Genomic DNA, 16,771 nt, shown 5'->3' with positions numbered 1-16,771 from the left:
ACCAAAAAGTACAATAACCAAAATAAGAGATTTACTGGATGAGTTCAACAGCAGAATGAACAAGACAGAGGACAGAATCAGTGAACTTGATACAGATCTAAACAAAGGAGAGAAAACTTAAAAAAGCAAAACAAATAGGGCCCCAGGGACCTGTAGGGCAATAACAGAAGACCCAGCACCCTTGCTGGCAGGGTACCAGCATGGGAAGGGAAGGGTGGGACTGGAGAGCATCTGCACGTGGCTGTGAGTCCCAGATCTGGAGTGAAGATGGGCAGAACCCTTGAGGGGACATGTCACAAAACCACATGAAGCACTTCTATTTATTGATTTGATTTATTTTTGATGCTGAGGATTGAACCAGGGGCACTTTACCACTGAGCTACAGCCCTAGTTCTTTTTAAAAAGTCTTTTTTTAGTTGGAGATGGACACGATACCTTTGATTTTGTTCACTTATTTATGTATGGTGCTGAGATGGAGCCCGGAGCCTCACACGCCAGGCAAGGACTCACCACTGACCCAGCACCCCAGCTCTGTTTTCTACTTTTATTCTAAGACAGGGTCTCACTAAGCTGCCCAACCTGGCTTCAACTTGTGATCCTCCTGCCTCAGCCTCCCAAGTCGCCAGGATTACAGGCATGTGCCATCATTCCCAGCAGCTCATTTAGTATTGAAATTAATACATATTTTAAATTGAATATAAACTAAAAAGATGTTTTATTAAAATAATATTGATTTATAATTAGTGAAACAAATTCTAAATATTAAAACCAAATCCTGTATAACTTCAGAGCCATGTAGAAACCCAGAAAGAGGCCCTGCCCTACCTGCATTCACCCATCACGCACTGGCCACCAAGACCGCCCAGCCCTGAGGCCTGGAGTCTGCAGCTCAGGATGAGGGCACCGTGAGTGGGCGGTGCCAGGCGGCTCACCAGGAGCCTGGGGTGGGGTGGGGGTGGGGAGCATCTGCAGGGCTCACCTGTGGACACGCTCCAGCTCCTGGCGGTGCTCCTGCACCCGCCGCTGCTGCTGCTGCTGCAGCTCCTCCATGCGCCTGGCCTCTCTGGCAAGCGCCTGCTTCAGCTTGGCCACCTCTATCTTCAGCTCGCTCACCTCCGCCTGCCTGGCCTCCTCCTGCCCCCTGGCCTGGGCAAATGCAGCATCATAACGCTCTAGTTCCATGTCCCGCTCCTCCAGCACCCGCAAGTTGTAGAGGAAGTCCTCCTGCAGGTGCCGCAGCTTCTCCTGAGCCTCTTCCAGCCGCCTCTGTGCATCCTGCAGAGCTGCCTCCTGCATCTGGGTGTGATGGGCCTGCAGCACTCGCCATTCTTCCTCCTTGCGGGTCAGCAGCTCGCTCAGGGTCTGCTCTGAGCACTGGGGCAGCATGGCGGCAGCTGCAGCAAAGGGAAGGCAGCAAGGGGGTACACCATTAGGGACTCTAGCCTTCCTTTTCCCAGGGCTGACTTAGTTCCCCTCGCCATGGTGGCACAATCACAGGATGCAGCTCTGGGCCAGGGACCAGCTGTCCAGTCACGCACAGGTTCTGGAGCGAGTGAGTCCCAGGGTCATGAATCAGCACTGGGCCCAGACCTCAAGGGCTGCTGTGTCCTGCAGCCTGGGCTTCTACCCTCCCCTCCTACAGCAGGGAGGAGGCAGTAAGCCCAGAGCAGGCAGAGCCAGGAAAGTCAGGAATCATGGTTTGCACACTCCCGAGAGCTAGGTTCTTCAGGAGCTTCGTGAAGCATGTACTTCATTCGGCTGTGGAGAAAACGGGCTGCAGCGACTCAGCACCAGCTCCCTGCCCGATCTGTGCTCTGCTGGTGGAGCAGGACTTGCTGCTGGAAGCCTGAGCTATGTGGTAGTGAATCTCTGTTTTTTACTCCCAATCCACCATGGCCTGATATTTTGGTAAAACAATAGAAATAAAGTGCTGGAAAAAAGGAGCCAGGTGTGGTGGCACGCACCTGTGATCCCAGTGGCTCCAGAGGCTGAAGCTGGAGGAGCACAAGTTCCAAGTCAGCCTCAGCAACTCAGCGAGGCTCTACTTGTTTTTTCTTTTACATATATGCAGAGTATATCATTTTGTCATATTTCTTTTGTTCTTTTTAGGTATACATGATAGTCAAGTGTAGTGAGACCCTATTTCTAAGTAAAAAAATTAAAAAGGGTTGGGGATGTGGCTCAGTAGTTTAGTACCCCTAGGTTCAATCCCTGATACCAAAAAAAAAGATACATGATACAGAAGTTCATTTTGCTTTTGAGACGAGGTCTTGCTAGGTTACCTAGGCTGGCCACCATGTCTGGTTAAAGTCTAATTTTTAAAATATTAGATTCAACAACATAACTACATAAAACTATTTTGCCAAACTGTCACCAAGTCTCTAAAACCCTCTCTGTACCTGCCAAGGACTTGCCACCACATGTACCCCAAGGGCCTACTCCTTGGCAGGACACACTGGAGACTTGCCAGCACCCAGCAGAAAGGAGTGGCTCCTGACACACAAACCCGCTTAGCTTGGGACTTCCTGGCTTGACTCACAGAGCTGGCCTGAGGCCACTCATAGTAAAGGACACAGGCTACCAGTCCTCAGCACACCAGCCAGGTGCCTCGGCCAGGGTGTGAAGGCCGGGTACAGAGCTATTGGTTCACATGGAGCTGGTGGTGCCTGGACAAAGCCCTTTCCCATGACGGGCCTCTCACTCCAAGTCCAGCCGAGACCTGAGGAAGACGGCTGGCAGTGGCACTTGTGTGTCAGGTCACCTCAAAGAATGGGGCACGTTTGATTCTTTTATGAGCAGACTTCTTAAAAATACTGCCTCTGGGCACCTTGACTCAGCAGCTCAGTACACATTTACAGGAGGCCTTCTCAGTGCTCCAGGGAAGCAGAGTGAGAGCCCAGCTAACCCAGCCACAGCCTCCCTCTGCCAGGCCACAGAGCTAACATGCAGACACAAACCCAAAACAGCAACCAGAGAACCTCAGGGGCTGTGTGTGTACACATGGACTCCAACTCTTAGGCCAGACGTGACCTGGAAATCAGCAAATTTCTGATCTACTTTTTAGGGACATGAAGTTAATTTCACTCCTGAAACTACAGATAACAAGAACAAACAACAAAAATCAGCTACATAGTCAAAAATATTACTACAAAGTCTTGGTGACAAAATGAGAAAAAATAAAAAGAAACTATAAATGGTCTGGTCCAGTGTTTGGAGAACCCCAAACCCTCATCATCAGGACTGATAAAACAAGAGTGCACTTTACAGGAGAAAATGTGGGTGCCCCCGTGGGCAGGGGGGACACCTGGGCTTCTCCAAGCTTAGCACAACAGAGTTTAGAACAGTAAGTCAGAAAGGGAGCACCACATGGAAGACCCCAGGAACTAAGAAGGTCACATGATATGAACTGCTGAACAACACACCTCTGAGGCTGCTGGGAGCCACACAGAGACACAAGAAGAAGTCACACCCGTATTGTCATGAGGAAAAAGAATGGCAATTCTTCAGGCAGAGTTCAGACCTGAGAGCCTTTCTTGTGGAGGTCTCCCTGGTAAGCATGGACCACAGAGGGCAGGACTTGGCAGAGTTCCCTGTAGAGGGCCCGTAAGTGACTATTTAGGGCTTTGAGCCCAGAGTCCCTGCTGCAACAGCTCAACCCTGGGTGGAAGCGGTGGAGTGGACAGAGACATGCAGGGCTGAACAGCATCCTCACTGTCCTGGAAGGAGGCTCACTGGCACCCATGTGACAGACAGGACAGAGTTTCTTATGACTGGCTCTAGGTGGCCCCCAAACCTTTGGGGGTCCCAAGCATAACTCTGTCTGGACACAAACACCTAGCTGCACTCTTCTCTGGTGTGCAAACAAGGGCCTCCAAGAGCTTCCAGTCCAATAGGAGGATAGGCATGGGCACTTCTGGCCTGGTGGGACATGGACAGGGTGCTGCTGTGGGAGCAGAATGAGGGCCCAGCCCATCTGGGGTGCTTCTGCAGGATAGAGAGCCAGCTGTGCAGAGGGAAAGGACACAGGGCACAGCAAGGCTGAGTGCTGGCAAAGATGAACCAAAGCAGGAGGGTGGAGGGTGCTGCAGAGATCCACAGGCCCCACCAGAAGGCACTGGTCAGCAGGCCACAATCACTAGCAGTACCAGAGCTCCTCGAGAGTCTGGAGAGGCACTTCTTCAACCAGGCTGTGGAGTGGGGCAGCTCCCACTAGGAGGCACAGCCCACGGCTGTGGCCCCACAGCAGCCCCCTGGACTCCCAGCTGCCAGACAAGCACCCTTCACTGTAGCTCCTGGGTCCCTACCAACTGCCTGAGCACCACCTACCCTGCGCCTTCCTCTGCTTCCCAGTTCCCTGGCCTGTCCAGGGGCTCCATCTGTCATCCTGCTGAACTGGCCACACCCACACTCCAGCCACCTCTCTTCCTGCACAGACCTGAAGGGGTCATTCACCCTTTTGTAGCCGCCAAAGGGACCTTTTAAAAACTCACCTGCTCAGGGTTTCCCGCCCACACCGAGGCTCTGCCTTCACTATCACACTCCCTCGAAGCCTGGGAAAAGTCAGGAAAGCCCCCACTGCATCTGAGCTACAGTTGCCCCCGGTCACTGGAATCTTGGCCTTCCACCCCAAACCAGTGTAGCGCAGAGGCCCTAGCTGGTCAGTCCGCCCAACTCTGCCTGGTGACAGGTTCTGCCCAGCATGTGCACAGGGAGAGCATGGGAGTCCCAGCAGCATAGACAACAGGAGGCCACAGCACCGCAATCTCCGGCAACTCGCTGAGGCCTCACTCACCTCCTGAGGACCGCCTGCGGAACCCTGTGTCAGGCCAGACTCCTTGTCGGGCTCCTCGATTCAACAGCAAGTGACCACCCATGGGAGCCACTCCTCCAATATGGAAACTAGGTCATGTGATACGGTTCTATTGGGCATCAGCCCACGGCTCCTGGTTATTTTCTAACCAAGTCCAATCTCCAGACAACACACACAGGCCTGTAGTGCAGGCCTGCCTGGTCAGCCCTGCTTCTAGCAAGCCCGGGTCTTACATTTTTATCCTGTATACAGGCTGCTCTGCCTAAAAGGCCCTGGGTCCTCTTACTGGGGAGACTCCTTCCCACAAGGTCTCCTGGACTCACTGCAGCCAGGCCAAGCAGGCAGCACGGGCTCCTGTCCTTCCCTCTGCCCTGTGTTGTCTCCAGGTCTGTGACCCACACAGAGGAGCAGCTTGATTAAGTATTGCCAGCGGCACTGTCTCAACACTGGCTGTGTGCAGGCCATAGCAGAGAGCAAGAAACTGTGAGAAGCCAGGTCCAACAGCCTCATCACCTAGGCAGCTGCCCCGACCCCCTGAGCTCAGGCCCAAGTGCTAGGAGCCAGTGTGCTTCTTCCCTCCTGACCTACCAGCCTGCCCTGTTTCCGTGCAGACCTCACCAAAGGATGAGTCCCCAGCCCAGACGCTGAGATTAATTGGCTTTTAAACATCACCCATTCAGTCTGGACCCAATCTGTCAATCAACCAGCAGATGTCCCCAGAAAGTACTTGGTTTCAATAGGGACCACACAAAGTTTCTGGGGAGCTAAAGAAGAAACGTCCAGAGGCAGGGGGACCCATTGTCAACTGGGCTTTACCAGTGGTGCACATGGTCTTCAGAACCAGTGGGGTCAGGGCAGACACACAGCACCTGCTTCTCATCACTTTAATTTTCTCATTTTTAAAACACTAAGTCTTTTTCTTTTTATACTGAGATTGAACCCAGTGTGCTCTACCACTGAGCTATATCCCCAGTCCTTTTTAAATGTTATTACACTTTGAGACAGGGCCTCACTAAGTTGCTGAGGATGGCCTGGAACTTGTGATTCTCCTGCCTCAGTCTCCTGAGTCACTGGGATTATGCAGCGCACCATAGTGCCAGTCTAAAACAATGAGTTTCTGAACCCTTCTAAATCTAATGGGAATGTCATTAAGTATTCCTGTTGAGTCTGAAAGGCACTTGGAAATTTCTGGGTTGAAAGAACCCAGAAGATGGAAATAATTCTTTGTGAAAACCATGACTTCTCAGGGCTGGGGTTGTAGCTCAGTGGTAGAGTGCTTGCCTTGAAACTGTGAGGCACTGGGTTCAATACTCAGCACCACATAAAAAAAAAAATAAAAGATATTGTGTCCATCTACAACTAAAAATATATATATTAAAAATCATTTTATTATTATTTCAAAAATTATACACACACACATATATATAAAGAAAGAAAATCATGACTTTGCACATATGGAAAATCTGCAGGCCCCAAAAGGATGTCTAGATGGCAGAGGCCCCGTATGAAATAAAAGCCTCTTTTTTTTTTTTTTTTTGGTACTAGAGATTGAACTAACCACACTCAACCACTGAGACTGAGCCACCTCCCCAGCCCTATTTTGTAGTTTATTTAGAGACAGGGTCTCACTGAATTGCTTAGCACCTCACTTTTGCTGAAGCTGGCTTTGAACTCTTGATCCTGCCTCAGCCTCCCAAGCCACTGGAATCACAGGCATGTGCCACCATGCCCAGCAAGATAAGCCTCCTTAACAAATACAGCAAAGAAAACCTCAGTCCAGTCATCCATACGGCTGACACACACCCTAGTGCTGAGATGACGCTACTGATAGTGGAGCGGCACGTGCGACAGCCCCAGAACTCTAAGCCCAGTGAGGCCAGCACAGGGCTGGGTGGCTGTCCCTGAGCCTGGAGACCTCCATGAGAGGCAAGGGGAGCCAACACAGCACAGGAAGAGGCTTGGTGGTCAGCACCTCCACTACTGGACATCACCGCATAAGTGATCACAGGGCCTGGGAAGGGGACCCAGGGCCAAGCATCTCTTCCGTTTATTTTTGCAGCACTAGAGATGGAATTCAGGGCATTACATTTGCTCTACCAATAAGCTACATCCCCAGCCTTTCTTAGAACTTTATTTGGAGATAAGATGTTGCTAAGTTACCAAGGCTGGCCTTGAACTCATGCTCCTCCTGCCTCTGCCCCCCAAGCTGCTGGGATTGTAGGTGTGGACAAGACACCGGCTACCAAGTTCTTCTTGACAGTTGGCACCGTAGTCATTATGGTGGGACCTGGAATACCCCAAAGGCTGCTATGCTGTGGCTTGGTCCCCAGTACAAGTGTTCAGAGGCAGGGCGTTAGGAGGCGACTGGACCACAAGGCTCTGACCAGAGGATTAGTCCATTGATGAAGTCATAGCTGGACGGGCTGACTGGTGGAGAAGTGGAGTCCAGCTGGAGGAAGTAGGTCCCCACGGCTGGGGATGTGCCCTTCAGGAGTATACTTGGTTCCCAGCCCCTTCCTGTCCCTCTCTGCTTTCCAGAAACCAGGTGAGCAGCTCTGCTCCACCACATGCTCCCTTCCATGGGGTTCTGTCTCACAATGGAGCCAGTCAGCCAGCACTCTGACACCATGAGCCAATGCTAACATTTCACCCTTTAAGTTGATTTCTCTCAGGTATTCTGTCACAATGATGGAAAGCTAACACGATTCTTGAGAGGAAAGGGTTCAAGACAAAAAGTGAGTCCCAGGGTTATCTGAAAAAGGAGCTACCTAGGAGACAAAGACCATTCCCAGTACAATGTGCTTGGCAGGACCTGCCTTGCCCAGTGCTGTCCCTATTCTCCAGCAAACTCACTGCAGCTACAGCACCTGGTTCGAGGGAGGAACCTCCAATTCTCTAGTCCTTTCGCAGACCATCATTCAGAGATGCCCTGGACTGCCTGAACTGCACATTCACCTTCTATTCAGCTGGCTGAGAATATGTAGCAACTTTCTTAGGATAAACATTCTGATCAGTGCTTCAATGAAAAAAGCATTGAATGACCCCAACAAAACACATGCAGTTGGAGATTCTAAAATTTAGACAAGAGGATAATTTGCAAGGTTAAAGTGAGTCACTAGATGCTTATGAATAAGACGACTGGGTCAGCAACCCAGAGCAGTGGTCTCCTTCTGCATCCTGCCTCTGAAGAACTGCAGACCAGACACACTTGGCTCTCCACCCAGACATCGACAAGAAAAGCTGCCCACCTCCAATGCAGGAGGACCCAAATTTACTTCAAGTAAGGAATGTTGTTGACTTGTTGTCCTACAAATACACCCAATGACCTTTATTAATAAACATCTTATGGGACTTGAAGGCAGTGAGGTGTGGCTTGCTCTCTCTGCTGGGGACAGGGGACTCAAGACTGGCACTAGGAATCCAACATGGGCTGCATGAGCTAGCTCAGTGCAGCTACTGTTTAACTGGGTATGCAGAATAAAAATCATGAACCTGTAACCCCCAACCTTTTTTGCCAATGTGTAGCCTCCACCCTTTTAAAAACTTGAAATAAGGGACTAGCAGTAAATGAATCTTCATTCAATCATCACACCTGCTGCACGAGGGGGTACCACCACTGAGGGGCATGCTGCACTGTTTTCTTTGAATGTGTATTTGCCAAAAAGAAAGAGTAAATGAGAAATGAAATGAAAAGGAAGTTGAAGGGGCTGGGGCTGTAGCTCAATGGCAAAGTGCTTTCCAAGCACATGTGAGGCACTGAGTTCAATCCTTAGCACCACATAAAAATAAATAAACAAAATAAAGGAATGCTGTAAAAAAAAAAAAAGAAGTTGAAATCTTGGAGTTAAGTGCTTAGACTATTTTTAGAACCACATAAATACTTCACGTAACAAAAAACCTATAAAACTTAAAATCTGTATAGATTTAAAATGAAATAGAAACAAGTAAATCTAACATTATTAAAAATAAATAACACAAACACTAAAACAACTTTGGAAAACAATATTTTGTTATATATTCTATATTTTGATTATACATTTCATAAAATTGAAAACTGCACACAAATGTTATACTCTACAGTAAGTAGCTCTGGTTTTACAGGAATATGGATTATCAATTTTGAAACTACTTTATGTATATTCCAGGATTGAGTAAATCAGTAAGTGTATTAAGAAAATGGGACCCAAGGGCTGGGGTTGTGGCTCAGTGGTAGAGCACTTGCCTAGCATGTGTGAGGCACTGGGTTTGATTCTCGGCACCACATAAAATAAACAAATAAACATCAAAATAAACAAATCAACATCTAAATATATATATAAAGAAAGAAAGAAAATGGGAACAAAACTGGAAGAGGTCAGGGAGAAGCAGAATGAACTCTACGGTGCAGACCAGCACTGGGGTCAGCTGGGTTCTTTGTACACACAGACCCACGTGTACACTACATGGAGCCAGGGTCCTCACAGGACCAGCACTGGGGTCAGCTCGGTTCTTTGTACACACAGACCCACGTGTACACTACATGGAGCCAGGGTCCTCACAGGACCAGCACTGGGGTCAGCTCGGTTCTTCATGCACACAGACCCATGTGTACACTACATGGAGCCAGGGTCCTCACAGGACCAGCACTGGGGTCAGCTGGGTTCTTTGTACACACAGACCCATGTGTACACTACATGGAGCCAGGGTCCTCACAGGACCAGCACTGGGGTCAGCTCGGTTCTTCGTGTGCACAGACCCACGTGTACACTACATGGAGCCAGGGTCCTCACAGGCCCAGCACTGGGGTCAGCTGGGTTCTTTGTACACACAGACCCACGTGTACACTACATGGAGCCAGGGTCCTCACAGGACCAGCACTGGGGTCAGCTCAGTTCTTCGTGCACACAGACCCAGGTGTACACTACATGGAGCCAGGGTCCTCACAGGACCAGCACTGGGGTCAGCTCGGTTCTTCGTGTGCACAGACCCACGTGTACACTACATGGAGCCAGGGTCCTCACAGGACCAGCACCGGGGTCAGCTTGGTTCTTCGTGCACACAGACCCATGTGTACACTACATGGAGCCAGGGTCCTCACAGGACCAGCACTGGGGTCAGATCAGTTCTTCGTGCACACAGACCCACATGTACACTACAAGGAGCCAGGGTCCTCACAGGACCAGCACTGGGGTCAGCTGGGTTCTTCGTGCACACAGACCCACGTGTACACTACATGGAGCCAGGTCCTCACAGGACCAGCACTGGGGTCAGCTGGGTTCTTTGTACACACAGACCCACATGTACACTACATGGAGCCAGGGTCCTCACAGGACCAGCACCGGGATCAGCTGGGTTCTTTACACACAGACCCACGTGTACACTACATGGAGCCAGGGTCCTCACAGGACCAGCACTGGGGTCAGCTCGGTTCTTCATGCACACAGACCCACGTGTACACTACATGGAGCCAGGGTCCTCACAGGACCAGCACTGGGGTCAGCTGGGTTCTTCGTGCACACAGACCCATGTGTACACTACATGGAGCCAGGGTCCTCACAGGACCAGCACTGGGGTCAGCTCGGTTCTTCGTGCACACAGACCCACGTGTACACTACATGGAGCCAGGGTCCTCACAGGACCAGCACTGGGGTCATTGGGTTCTTTGTACACACAGACCCACGTGTACACTACATGGAGCCAGGGTCCTCACAGGACCAGCACTGGGGTCAGCTTAGTTCTTCGTGCACACAGACCCACATGGGCCAGGGTCCTCACAGAAATCATGGACTCTGAGCCAACTCAAGGACACAGGGTGACCTGAGATATCCCGTGATGCCGGAAAGTAAGGAAGTGCTCCAAGATTTGAGGACACGTTCTAAGGAAACAGAAGCCATAGAAGGGATTTCTAAGGCCTCAATCTAGAATACATGCCAGCAATAGATTATAATCCATGAAACAAAAACAAAATGAGAACAACAACAACCATCCCAACATCAAAAATAATTGAATAAACAGAAAAAATACAAAAATGGAAGGTTCTTTCTTATAGAATTTCAACTGATAAGTGTAGAAGCAATGGAAATAAAATTATTTGTCAAACGCCACATTAATAATTATTTCAGGGCTGGGGTTGTGGCCCAATGGTAGAGCACTTGCCTTACATGTGTGAGGCATTGAGTTCAATTCTCAGCACCAGATATAAAGAAATGAATAAAAAATAAAGATTCATCAACTAAAAAATATACCATAAAGTAATAATAATAATTATTATTTCAGGTGTGAGGCTGCAAGAGCAGGGGAGCAAACACATTTCTACACTCAGGCAGCTCCTGACTCTCCAGGGCCCCCTGAGGGCAACGAGTGCAGGAGCTAGTTCTCTGCCCTCTTGGAACAGGCCTCCTGTGGCTGTAGTGAAAACAATCCCAAGAGAAAACTCTGGAATAACAATGGAAAAGGTGGCTCTTCAGACCAAAATTACCAGACACGCTCAGGAGTGTAAAAGAAATCCACCAAGTCACCAGGTTGGTTAATTAAGCCATGGAATGACCAGGAAATCCAGAGTTTCCTGAGGAATAGAAGAGAAATTCCCTGGATGTGAAGTGTACCTCAGGGTAAAAAAGATGATTCATACAGTCCCAGCATCTCAAACCAAGGCACATAAGAAGAGTGGCCAAAAAGTTCCATGAGGCTGACAAATCTGCAGGATGTACACTGGACTGCTCAAAAAGCCATCAGGGGGCCAGGGATCAAGCACCCCAAGATCCTGGGATACAGATGAAAGGATGAATTCAGGTCCTTCCTGTGCAGATGCCTCTGACCTCCCACCTCCGCAGGACCAGTCCCAGGCCTGCCACTGAAGTCCCTTGGAGGACCTACAGAGGACCCTCAAGTACCCACACGAACTCTGGAGGAGCATGAGGCAAGTCCAGGTGCCCCAACACTGGCAGCAGTGATCAACTCTTCTCATTCTGATCCAGATCCTAAATAAAGACAACTGGCACCTGTCTCCCAATTCAGCCCGAAAAGACAACAGAGCAATTATGATTCTGTAACTCCTGATTTGCTGCTTTCCCTGCCCAATGTAACAAGACGAAAAGTGACAGTAAATGAAAAAGTTACTTCAGGAAACACTCAGGATGAAAACCAGTGATACAGTAAGAGGCAAGACACCCACAGCTCGGCACCTCCACAGGAAGCACTGGCGCACTCATTACAAGAGGGGAAGCCACTGCAGGAAGAACCAGGGCAGCCCCCACAGCACGTGGCTAACCCTGGCAGCGCACACTGACCACGGGCGTGGAGTGCCCAGCGGGCACGGGGGCGGGGTGCACCGTCCCTGGGGTAACCTCCCAACCCTGCGGGGTGCACCGTCCCTGGGGTTACCTCCCAACCCTGCGGGGCGCACCGCCCCTGGGGGTGACCTCCCAACCCTGCGGGGCGCACCGCCCCTGGGTGTGACCTCCCAACTCTGCGGGGCGCACCAGCCCTGGGGGTGAACTCCCAACCCTGTGGGGCGCACCAGCCCTGGGGTGACCTCCCAACCCTGCGGGGCGCACCAGCCCTGGGGGTGAACTCCCAATCCTGCGGGGCACAACCACCCCTGGGGTGACCTCCCAACCCTGCGGGGCGCACCAGCCCTGGGGGTGACCTCCCAACCCTGCGGGGCGCAACCACCCCTGGGGTGACCTCCCAACCCTGCGGGGCGCAACCACCCCTGGGGTGACCTCCCAACCCTGCGGGACGCACCGTCCCTGGGGTGACCTCCCAACCCTGCGGGGCGCAACCACCCCCGGGGACCCTACCACCCCCAAGGTGTGGCACCACCCCTGTGGGGACGCCCCACCTCCGGGGTTCTCCCGCCCGAGCTCGCGGTCCGCCTGCACAAGCAGAAAACGCCAGCGGGCCCCGCGCCGCTCTCCTCCCGGCCCGCCGGAACTTACGCCGGCCACCACGGCCCTTGCCGCGCCTCGTCCAGGCCGCCTCGCTCCGCCGCACCCACAGCCCCGCGCTCTTGATCTCCCTCTCGGCGGCTTCCGGGCGGGCTGCGTCGCCATGGCGACCCGAGTCCGTCAGCCACGGTCCGGGCGCGCTGGGTGCGGCGCTCGAGTCGCGCCGACCGGAAACGGGAGCCGCGGCGCCGGGTTCCAGTCTCCGCTCGCCTGGCCCTGCGCGCAGGTGCTGAGAGGAGCGGAGCCAAGGGGGCGACCGCGGACCCGACCCGGTGGCGGGATGAGTGCGCCGGAGCCCCCAGGCGTAGTCCCGGGTTCTCACCCATCAGTGGAGGCGTCTGAGGACCGCGCGGGCCGCCCCTCCCGACACCAGCTGGGTCCAGGGTCCCGCAGCATTGATTTTCGCTGCTCGGGTGGCTCCCACAGGGTGATGGGGAGCTCGGGCGGCCGGGGTTGCACGTGGCGTGGCGGCAGGGAGCCGCGAGCTGCACAGGGGGCGCTGTGTGTGGACGCAAGGTGGGGAGCCTCGGGCTGTACAGCCGGGGTTGCACGACCCGGGGGATGGCGGGGGCGGGGAGCCCCGGGCTGCACGTAGTGGGGTAGGGAGCCTTGGGCTTCCCGTGGAGGGCCAGTGGGGGCAGCACAGGAGAGAGCAGTCCGGAGCCCCGGGCTGCACCTGGAGGGGTGTGGAAGGCTGCGTGTGGGAGAGCGGTGGGGAGCCCTGGGCTGCACTTGGGAACCTGCAGAAAGAGGGCAGGTTAGGGCAGTGTTCATCCGGGCTGCCGCTGGGAGGAGGAGCCACATGAAGTCCTCCCCTAAGAGCTGCCATGGGTTCCCTCAATGCCATGGGCTCAGCCAGATGCCCCAGGTATTGGGAGAATGTCCCCCAGGTTCTTGGTGCTTGTGGACTGGATTAGAGAACTGGGGGATGGGGTGGGGGTTGGATTAATGGGAAGAGCCTGGGCCCAGGATTAATGGCAGGCTCCTGCCTATCATATGTGAATCCTGTCACTCCATGTTTTCATCTTCCCCAATCATCCGAATCCTCAAAAGAGGCACCTGTTCTTATCCCATCTACAGATGGGTAAACTGAGTCGCGGCCCTGGGACAGAAGCCAGCACTTCTGCATAGGTCAGTGTGGGGGTCATCACCACATTGTGCCTGCATCCGGTAGTCCTTCCCCCAATCTCTGCTAGGTGCTTTCCCTCACTCGCTGTCCCCACTCCCTGGGCTTATACACCAGGCCCTAACCAGGACCCCTCCCCAGCTCCTCCAGTCCAGCCCTTATTCTCTGCTTCTCCCAGTGTCTGACTCTGGCTGGGCTAGAGCACGTTCTATTAGGAGGCAGGGCCCTACAGGGGTTGTGTGGCTCAGGGGTCAGCTCCAGGACTAGATGAATCCACAAAGATGCCCACACCCACTGCCTCAGTCCTGCTCCTTGGTGCTTCCACTGAGGGTGGGCAGGTCAAGTTTGGGCCTCCATGTCCATGAAAGTGGCCAGGAAAGGTTAAGGAGAGCCTGCCTGAGGTGGGGCTGCACCACCCAGGAGTCTGCATGTCTTGGTTTCCTCTCCTGTAAAGTGGGGATTCACAAGAATCCATGGACCAAATTGTCATGAACCAAATTGTGTCCCCCCAAAAGTTATATGTTGAAGGGGCTGGGATTGTAACTCAGTGGTTGAGCACTTGCCTAGCATGTGTGAGGCCCTGGGTTCAATCCTCAGCACCATATAAAAATAAATAAATAAAATACAGGAATTGTGTCCTTCTACAAGTAAAATTTTTTAAAAAGTTACATGTTGAAGCCCTCACCCCAGGGGGCCTTTCAGGAGGTGCTCACAGCTCAGTGAGGTCACAGGGAGGGACCTGACCCCAGGAGGATCGAACGGGCGTCCTTACAAGAGGAAGAGACCACAGGAGTGCACACGGGAGGCCAGGTGAGCACAGGGAGAAGGTGCCATCTGCAAGCAGAGCAGAGAGGCCTCAGGAGAAAGCAGCACTGCCCACACCCTCCTCTCAGAGGTCCAGTTGCAGGCCAGAGAAGTGTCTGTCACCCTGCAGCATGTAGCTATGGCAGCCCCAGTCGAGACAATACATCATGGGCAACCATTCGTGGAACTGTGTGATGGGCAACCCCATCATCATTGTGATCACAGTTCTTCCAGGGTCAGGAGCAGGGAGCACAGGATGCTGGTCAGGTCCTGAAGCTGTGGTGCCCACAGCCTGATGAAAGATGGGGCATGCATCAGGGTCCTGGGGCCGCCATAACAAAGTCCCTTGAAGCATTTTTAACAGGAATTTTTTTTTGCAGACATCAAGATGCTGGCAGGCCAGGCTCCCTCCAAGGGGTTCAGGAGAGGGTCCTCTGCCTCCTCCAGCTCCTGGGTCATGGCTATCCTTGTGTCCTTGGCTGCAGCCGCATCACTCTGACCTCTGCCATGGCCACTTTGTGGCCTCCCATGTCCCTGTTCACATGCTGCTCTGCTCATGACCCCAGTTACACTGGATCGGGTTCTGCCCTACGTCAGGATGACCCCATCTTAACTAATTGCATCTACAATAACACTATTTCCAAGCAAGGCCACATTCGAGGACTTGAGCCTGACTTGCCATTGCTTCCACTGAGCTGATGCTGGGCTGCAGGCCACCCTGTGCTGCCCTCATCACAGAAGCGAAAGCAGAGTGGTTGGAACTGAGGCATGTTGCCTGCCCAGGGAGCGGCACGGCTGGTCCTGCCCCTCCTTGTGCCCCTGTGCACAGTGTGTGGGGTGGGGCCCAGAGAGGCGGCTCTCCTGCTCCTGGCAACATCCCTGGCTCCAGGGCCTCGTCCAGCCCAGCACAGAGGCAGCACATGAGTGCCAGGCCTCAGTTGCAGGGTGGCATAAACAAAGGAGGGCAAGAGGCAGGCCCAGGAGCCAGGCATGGGCCGTGGTGCTCAGATCCCAGCATACAAGCTGCTTACTGGCCACTGCAGCCCAGCCTAGTAGGTGGACACCTCCCAGGAGAACACCAAAGGTACGACTGTACCACGGGTTGCCCAGGAGGCCTGATCCTAACCAACAGGACTAAGCACCCTTCCTCTGATTTTGGCTATAGGGCTGGCCTCCCCCTAAGGTTGTTAGCTGCAAGCCTCCAGACCTCGCCTGAGGTCCAAAAAGCATAGCGATCTGGTCAGAAGTTTGCAGGGGGGGGGGCCCTTCCTGGGCACTGACCTGCAAGCATTTGGGAAACACCTGAGTCGAGTCAGGCATGCTGGGCAAATGCTCCATCTGTTGGCCTCCCAGGGCCTGGGGGCAGAGGTGAGCTGAGAAAGGAGAGGGGAAGAGTGGTCAGGCTGTCACCCGTTCCCTGGGGCCTCTGCATCTGAGGCCATACAGTGGGAGCAAGGAGTGGGCACAGACACTTGGGCAAATTCCCTGCTGAGTCCCAGGGCAAGAGGGGACTTAGATGGAAGGGCCATAATCTCATTCTGGTACATAGTGTCACCTGGACTTCACAGATGGGGATGAAGATGTAGATTAGGTGAGGGGTCGGGGAAGATGTCTACCATGTACCCTCAACAAGTGCCAGGCTCCAGAGGGCCAGCCAAATGGTCCCTTGCATCCTAAGAGCTGGGGCTGCCCGTGAACAGGGCCACCAGCATGGGTCCTGTTGCCTGGATGCTGAGGCCTCAGGAAGAGGCTCCGGAAAGGACATCCCCCCCAGAAAGGGACAAGGATGACTGGTCTCATGCAGAGGGCACTGGGGAGCTCAACAGGAGCCATGGGCGGTGAGCTACTTCCCAGAAGTCAGGACCTGGAGGTAGAGCCAGGGTGCCCAGTGCAGATGGGCAGGACAGCAATGTCCTCTGACAAGATGGCCATCTTGCTTTAGAAAGAGGACGACTGTGGTGCTGGCATTCACCTTCCTCTGCTGTCCTGTCCACCACACAAAGAGCAGCCTCAGCAGCAGGTGACTTAAGGTGAGGGGCATCCTGAAGGACACGTGGCATTCTCACATGTAACCAAATTGCTGGGGACTGTGAAGTCCACCTT

At 53.1% G+C, this 16,771-nt stretch overlaps 1 protein-coding gene across 8 annotated transcripts in view; it reads right to left on the bottom strand.

Annotated features, from left to right (window-relative positions):
• Ccdc57 (coiled-coil domain containing 57) overlaps positions 1-12,848 on the bottom strand; it is an 88,601-nt gene extending 75,753 nt beyond the window's left edge. For all 8 annotated transcript variants that reach the window (XR_007107860.1, XR_007107859.1, XR_007107861.1 and 5 more), the window contains exons 1-2: positions 12,730-12,848; positions 980-1,394 (exon numbers count right to left, since the gene is read on the bottom strand). Coding sequence is in view for 5 of the 8 variants with exons in the window: in XM_047546596.1 (XP_047402552.1) it covers positions 980-1,386 (407 nt within the window). In the remaining 3 variants the exon portion in view is untranslated. The remainder of the gene's footprint in view (positions 1-979; positions 1,395-12,729) is intronic.
• Positions 12,849-16,771: the final 3,923 nt, after the last annotated feature.

The sequence above is a fragment of the Sciurus carolinensis genome, chromosome 3, assembly GCF_902686445.1.
Source record: "Sciurus carolinensis chromosome 3, mSciCar1.2, whole genome shotgun sequence".
In the NCBI taxonomy this organism is placed as follows: domain Eukaryota; kingdom Metazoa; phylum Chordata; class Mammalia; order Rodentia; family Sciuridae; genus Sciurus; species Sciurus carolinensis.
Note: the sequence above shows the minus strand (reverse complement) of the source record. Positions and strands in the feature narration are given on the sequence as shown.